Source organism: Nerophis ophidion, linkage group LG24, assembly GCF_033978795.1.
Source record: "Nerophis ophidion isolate RoL-2023_Sa linkage group LG24, RoL_Noph_v1.0, whole genome shotgun sequence".
In the NCBI taxonomy this organism is placed as follows: Eukaryota; Metazoa; Chordata; class Actinopteri; order Syngnathiformes; family Syngnathidae; genus Nerophis; species Nerophis ophidion.
This window is the reverse complement of record NC_084634.1, coordinates 38,408,956-38,416,455: the sequence shown is the minus strand read 5'-3', so window position 1 is coordinate 38,416,455 and position 7,500 is coordinate 38,408,956. Positions and strand designations below refer to the sequence as shown.

At 39.0% G+C, this 7,500-nt stretch overlaps 1 protein-coding gene across 1 annotated transcript in view; it reads right to left on the bottom strand.

The window, feature by feature from the left end:
• The window catches only part of LOC133542142 (potassium channel subfamily K member 2-like), a 70,353-nt gene that overhangs the window by 26,562 nt on the left and 36,291 nt on the right, over nucleotides 1-7,500 (bottom strand). Inside the window, exon 3 of the mRNA XM_061886005.1 lies at nucleotides 3,161-3,278. Within this exon, the coding sequence (XP_061741989.1) occupies nucleotides 3,161-3,278 (118 nt within the window). The remainder of the gene's footprint in view (nucleotides 1-3,160; nucleotides 3,279-7,500) is intronic.

Genomic DNA, 7,500 nt, shown 5'->3' with positions numbered 1-7,500 from the left:
CGAGTGAGGGAAGAGTGAATCGTGAGATCGACAGGCGGATCGGTGCGGCGTCTTCAGTAATGCGGACGTTGTATCGATCCGTTGTGGTGAAGAAGGAGCTGAGCCGGAAGGCAAAGCTCTCAATTTACCGGTCGATCTACGTTCCCATCCTCACCTATGGTCATGAGCTTTGGGTCATGACTGAAAGGATAAGATCACGGGTACAAGCGGCCGAAATGAGTTTAGTCAGCCAGCCTTAGAGAGAGGGTGAGAAGCTCTGCCATCCGGGAGGAACCAAAGTAAAGCCGCTGCTCCTTCACATGGAGAGGAGCCAGATGAGGTGGTTCGGGCATCTGGTCAGGATGCCACCCGAACGCCTCCCTAGGGAGGTGTTTAGGGCACGTCCAACGGTAGGAGGCCACGGGGAAGACCCAGGACACGTTGGGAAGACTATGTCTCTTGGCTGGCCTGGGAAAGCCTCGGGATCCCCCGGGAAGAGCTAGACGAAGTGGCTGGGGAGAGGGAAGTCTGGGTTTCCCTGCTTAGGCTGTTGCCCCCGTGACCCGACCTCTGATAAGCGGAAGAAGATGGATGAATGGACTTTTGTCCTAATTTTGCCAAGTCAAATTATGATTCTAATTATAATATTGCCAACATTTTACAGTTGTCTCGTTAAATTCGGACTTTTGTCGACTCATCATAAAATTGCCAAAATTTTGAGCTTTTCTTGTAAAATTCCAACTTTCATCATAATATTGCACAAATGTTCAGTTTCTCTTGTAACATTTTGACTTGCGTTAAGTTTATTATAATACCGACAAAATTCAATGTTTTTCTTGTGAAATTCCAACTCATTTATATAGTTATTATGTGTTATTAATGTTGTAAATACAAATCTTTATATATCTAGAAAAGGTGGTCCTAAAGAGGTGGCCATTTTTCGGAGGTCTCAAGAAGGTAAGGAATACAAAAGTGTGTGGATTTTTGTATTTCTACCCTTCTTAAGACACCAACAAGGAAAAGTAGCTTCCATATGAGGAGGTGTGAACAAGTGATGACATAAATCATGGTCCCAATATGAAAAACCCTTGCATCCAATAGAGAATGTCTCATTTGCACCCCTGCTGGTGAAATAAATTAAAATGAGGGTGGTCCCAAAAAGGAGGGATTTTTCAAATTGACTGTGTGTCACTTTTAAAGTGCTCCCCTCTGGTTAACATATGAAATAACAAGTGTGTGTAAGTAATTGACATACGTCCCCCTTTGACCAAAATTGAAAACAAAATAAAATATGTATATAGAGACATACTGCAATAACTTGAAGTAAATAACGAAGATTAACAACCAATTACAAAAACTAAATGGTATAAATAAATGACTAAAAGCAGACTTTTCTTATAAAATTGGGAACAATTTCTCATATTCTTCCTGTTTCTGTAATATTTCAATATTTTCTCCGAAAATTATTACTTTTTTATGCAAGATGGTGACATTTTTCATATAAAATACTGATTTTTATCACAATATTGCCAATATTATTGTTTTTCTTATAAAATGGTAAACACATTTTGAGTAAATTGACTTTTGTCCTAATTTTGCTAAGTAAAATTATGATTCTAATTATAATATTGCCAACATTTTACAGTTGTCTCGTTAAATTCTGACTTTTGTCGACTCATAAAATTGCCAAAATGTCGAGCTTTTCTTGTAAAATTCCAACTTTCATAATATTGCACGAATGTTCAGTTTCTCTTGTAACATTTTGACTTGCGTCGAGTAAGTTTATTATAATTCCGACGAAAACTTCAAAGTTTTTCTTGAGAAATTTACCTTTTCTTGTGAAATTCCAACTCATTTACATAGTTTTTATGTGTTATTAATGTTGTAAATACAAATATTTATATATCTATAAAAGGGTGGTCCTAAAGAGGTGGGTCTCAAGAAGGTAAGAAATACAAAAGTGTGTGTGTTCTTGTACTTCTACCCTTCTTAAGACACTAACAAGGAAAAGTATCTTCCATATGAGGAGGTGTGAACAAGTTAGGACATAAATCATGGTCCCAATACGGGAAACCCTTGCATCTAATAGAGAATGTCTCATTTGCACCCCTGCTGGTGAAATACATCAAAATGAGGGTGGTCCCAAAAAGGAGGGAATTTTCAAATTGACTGTGTGTCACTTTTAAAGTGCTCCCCTCTGGTTAACATATGAAATAACAAGTTTTTGTAAAAAATAATGAAGACTAACAACTAATTACAAACACTAAATGGTATAAATAAATTAACTAAAAGCAGTCTTTTTCTCACACTTTTCTTATAAAATTTGGAACAATTTCTCATAATTTTCCTGTTTCTGTAATATTGCAATATTTTCTCGTAGAATGATTACTTTTTCATGTAAAATTATTACTTTTTAATGCAAGATGAATGACATTTGTCATAAAATACTGATTTTTCTCACAATATCGCCAGTTTTATTGTTTTTCTTATAAAATGGTAAATTTTATGAGTAAAATTATGAAATTTTTTGTATTTTTGCCAAGTGAAATTACAATTTTGAGCTTTTCTTGTAAAATTGCGACTGTTATTGAGTAAAATTCCAACCTTAATTATAACATTTTGACTTGCGGTGAGTAAGTTTATTATAATACCCCCAAAATTCAAAGTTTTCCTTGTGAAATTGTGACATTTTTCTTGTGAAATTCCAACTCCTTTACATAGTTTATATGTGTTATTAATGTTGTAAATACAAATTTCTATATCTAGAAAGGGTGGTCCTAAAAAGGTAGGCATTTTTCAGAGCTCTCAAGAAGGTAGGAAATACAAGTGTGTGCGTGTGCATGCGTATGTGTGTGTGTGTGTGTGTGTGTGTGTGTGTGTGTGTGTGTGTGTGTGTGTGTGTGTGTGTGTGTGTGTGAAGAAGAACAGCCAAAGGTCAGCAGTACAAAATGCTTCCCTGATGAGTACATCAGTTAGCCATTGTGCATGCAGGACTATTATGTAGCATGGCAAAGCAAACACCTTATTTCCTGCTCCACAACACCAATTTAAGGGTGTAATGATGAATAAATAAGAGTTGCGTCGTGACTTCTTGCTTATGATGATGTACAATGCTCACATGCAGCTTTTCCTCTGCTCTCCAGAGGCTGAAAGAGGAGAGGAAGCGTTGAAGCGGGCTTACCGATGGTAGTGATGACGGTCCCCGCGAAGAAAAAGGAGGAGCTGAGGTCCCACAGGCTCGTCTGGTTGTTGGAGTTTCCCGAGGGGTTCACACCTGCTCGAACGGCCGAAACCACTTGCTGGAGCCGAGAGAAAGCAGAACAACAAAAGATGTAGCGGGAAGATTGGCAGAGTGCGCCATTTCTCAGCAAGGTGAGTTCATTACAAACCCTGTTTCCATACGAGTTAGGAAGTGGTGTTAGATGTAAATATAAACAGAATACAATGATTTGCAAATCCTTTTCAACCCATATTCAGTTGAATATGCTACAAAGACAACATATTTGATGTTTAAACTGATAATTTCTTTTTTGCAAATGATCATTAACTTTAGAATTTGATGCAAGAAACACGTGCAAAAGAAGTTGGGAAAGGTGGCAATAAATACTGATAAAGTTGTGGAATGCTCATCAAACACTTATTTGGAACATCCCACGGTTGTGCAGGCTAATTGGGAACAGGTGGGTGCCATGATTGGGTATAAAAACAGCTTCCCAAAAAATGCTCGGTCTTTCACAAGAAAGGATGGGGCGAGGTACACCCCTTTGTCCACAACTGTGTGAGCAAATAGTCAAACAGTTTAAGAACAACGTTTCTCAAAGTGCAATTGCAAGAAATTTAGGGATTTCAACATCTACGCTCCATAATATCATCAAAAGGTTCAGAGAATCTGGAGAAATCACTCCACGTAAGCGGCATGGCCGGAAACCAACATTGAATGACCGTGACCTTCGATCCCTCAAACGGCACTGTATCAAAAACCGACATCAATCTCTAAAGGATATCACCACATGGGCTCAGGAACACGTCAGAAAACCACTGTCACTAAATACAGTTGGTCGCTGCACCTGTAAGTGCAAGTTAAAGCTCTACTATGCAAAGCGAAAGCCATTTATCAACAACATCCAGAAACACCGCCGGCTTCTCTGGGCCCGAGCTCATCTAAGATGGACTGATGCAAAGTGGAAAAGTGTTCTGTGGTCTGACGAGTCCACATTTCAAATTGTTTTTGGAAATATTCAACATCGTGTCATCCGGAACAGAGGGGAAGCGAACCATCCAGACTGTTATCGACGCAAAGTTCAAAAGCCAGCATCTGTGATGGCATGGGGGTGCATTAGTGCCCAAGGCATGGGTAACTTACACATCTGTGAAGGCACCATTAATGCTGAAAGGTACATACAGGTTTTGGAACAACATATGCTGCCAGGACAATGCCAAGCCACATTCAGCACGTGTTACAACAGCGTGGCTTCGAAAAAAAAAAGAGTGCGGATATTTTCCCGGCCCACCTGCAGTCCAGACCTGTCTCCCATGGAAAATGTGTGGCGCATTATGAAGTGTAAAATACGACAGCGGAGACCCCGGACTGTTGAAGGACTGAAGCTCTACATAAAACAAGAATGGGAAAGAATTCCACTTTCAAAGCTTCAACAATTAGTTTCCTAAGTTCCCAAACGTTTATTAAGTGTTGTTAAAAGAAAAGGTGATGTAACACAGTGGTGAACATGCCCTTTCCCAACTACTTTGGCACGTGTTGCAGCCATGAAATTCTAAGTTAATTATTTTTATTCTTTTTTAATTAAGTTTATCAGTTTGAACATCAAATATGTTATATTTGTAGTGCATTCAACTGAATATGGGTTGAAAAGGATTTGCAAATCATTGTATTCTGTTTATATTTACATCTAACACAATTTCCCAACTCATATGGAAACGGGGTTTGTAAAAAGCCTCGGTCAGCTCAGTCAAGGACATAAAGCATGTTTCTATGCAGCTGGCTTGGAACAAAAATGTGAAGGGTATTCCAGTCATAATTACCAAACTCACCAGGGAAAATCAATGCCAGTGTCAATGCAGGTCACACACTGACTTTCTCTCCGGGCCTCAGAGGGCGGACGCTCCCCTTTTCTCTCCTGATTGCTTCTTTGTCTCGTCTTAACTTTTGTCTTATCTCTTTTTGCACTGCACTCCAAATCTAAACATTGTAACTATTTAACTGGCCTCAAAAAAATTGACAAGATCACACACACAAATTTTTGTATTTCTTACCTTGTTGAGACCTCTGGAAAATGCCTACCTCTTTTGGACCACCCTTTCTATATAAAGATGTGTATTTACAAAATAATAATATATACTGTACATACTATGTCAATATAAAACAGGTAAGCTTTTAGTTACATTTGGTTGTTAAGCTTTATTATTTACTTGAAATTAATACAGTATGTATTTATATACATATCTATTAAAATTTGTTATACTAATTTTGGCTAAAGGGGGTGCATTTCAATTTCTCACACACTTGTCATTATACATGTTGGCCAGAGGGGGACCACTTCAAATTTTTACACACACTTTTCATTACATATGTTGGCCAGAGGGGGAGCACTTCAAATTTTTACACACACCTGTTATTTCATATGTTGACCAGAAAGGGAGCACTTGTAAAGGCCAAAGTCAATTTGAAAAATCCCTCCTTTTTGGCTCCACCCTAATTTTGATAGATATCACCACCAGGGGTGCAAATGAGATGTCTATTTTTGTTTTTTTGTCATTTGCTTAAGGCCGATGACAAAGGAGTCACGGACCCAAGATGGCCCCTGTGCGGCACTTTGGGCAACCCAGCTGTAGAAGCTAACTGTTAATGGCCACTATAGTCTTAGTACCGTAGTGTATTTGTTCATCCTATGGCCACATATGGGACGCAAGTCGCCTTACGTCAGCGCCTTACGCCGTAAAATCTGCTATCAGGGTTTTTTGGGGATGAATAGGAAAGTCCTTCTTTAGCTGCCATTTTGTTGTATCATATATTGCTGCCTTTTCACCTGTCAATGTTTACTTTTGTAAACACATTAAATCAACAAAAAAAAAATCCTAACTTTGGAGCAATGTTCACAGACTCCAGTATTTGACTCTCTATTACATGCAATGTTTTTCCGCATTGGGACCATGATTTATGTCCTAACTTCTTCACCGGTCCTCATATGGACGGAACTTTTCTTTGTTGATGTCTCAAGAAGGGTAGAAATACAAGAACAAACACACACTCTCTCTCTTTCTCTCTCTCTCTCTCTCTTTCTCTATTAGATGCAATGGTTTTCCGTATTGGGACCATGATTTGTGTCCTAACTTATTCACCAGTCCTCATTTGGACGGAACTTTGTTGGTATCTCAAGAAGGGTAGACATTCAAGAACACACACACACTCTATTAGATGCAATGGTTTTCCGTATTGGGACCGTGATTCATGTCCTAACTTGTTCACCGGTCCTCATATAGACAGAACTTTGTTGGTGTCTCAAGACGGGTAGAAATACAAGAACACAAACACACACATTTTCAATTAGATGCAATGGTTTTTCGTATTGGGACCTTGATTTATGTCCTAACTTGTTCACCGGTCCTCAGTTGGACGGAACTTTGTTGGTATCTCAAGAACGGTAGAAATTCAAGAACACACACACACTCTATTAGATGCAATGGTTTTCCATAATGGGACCGTGATTTATGTCCTAACTTGTTCACCGGTCCTCATATAGATGGAACTTTGTTGGTGTCTCAAGACGGGTAGAAATACAAGAACACACACACACATTCTCAATTAGATGCAATGGTTTTTCGTTTCGGGACCATAATTTATGTCCCAACTTGTTCACCGGTCCTCATTTGGACGGAACTTTTCCTTGTTGATGTCTCAGGAAGGGTAGAAATACAAGCACACACACACACTCTCACACTCTCTCACTCTCTCTTTCTCTATTAGATGCAAGGGTTTTCCGCATTGGGACCATGATTTATGTCCTAACTTCTTCACCGGTCCTCATATGGACGGTACTTTTCTTTGTTGATGTCTCAAGAAGGGTAGAAATACAAGAACAAACACACACACACACTCTCTCTCTCTCTCACTCTCTTTTTCTCTATTAGATGCAATGGTTTTTCCGTATTGGGACCGTGATTTATGTCCTAACTTGTTCACCGGTCCTCATATAGACGGAACTTTGTTGGTGTCTCAAGACGGGTAGAAATACAAGAACACACACACACACATTCTCAATTAGATGCAATGGTTTTTCGTATTGGGACCTTGATTTATGTCCTAACTTGTTCACCGGTCCTCATTTGGACGGAACTTTGTTGGTATCTCAAGAAAGGTAGAAATTCAAGAACACACACACACTCTATTAGATGCAATGGTTTTCCATAATGGGACCGTGATTTATGTCCTAACTTGTTCACCGGTCCTCATATAGATGGAACTTTGTTGGTGTCTCAAGACGGGTAGAAATACAAGAACACACA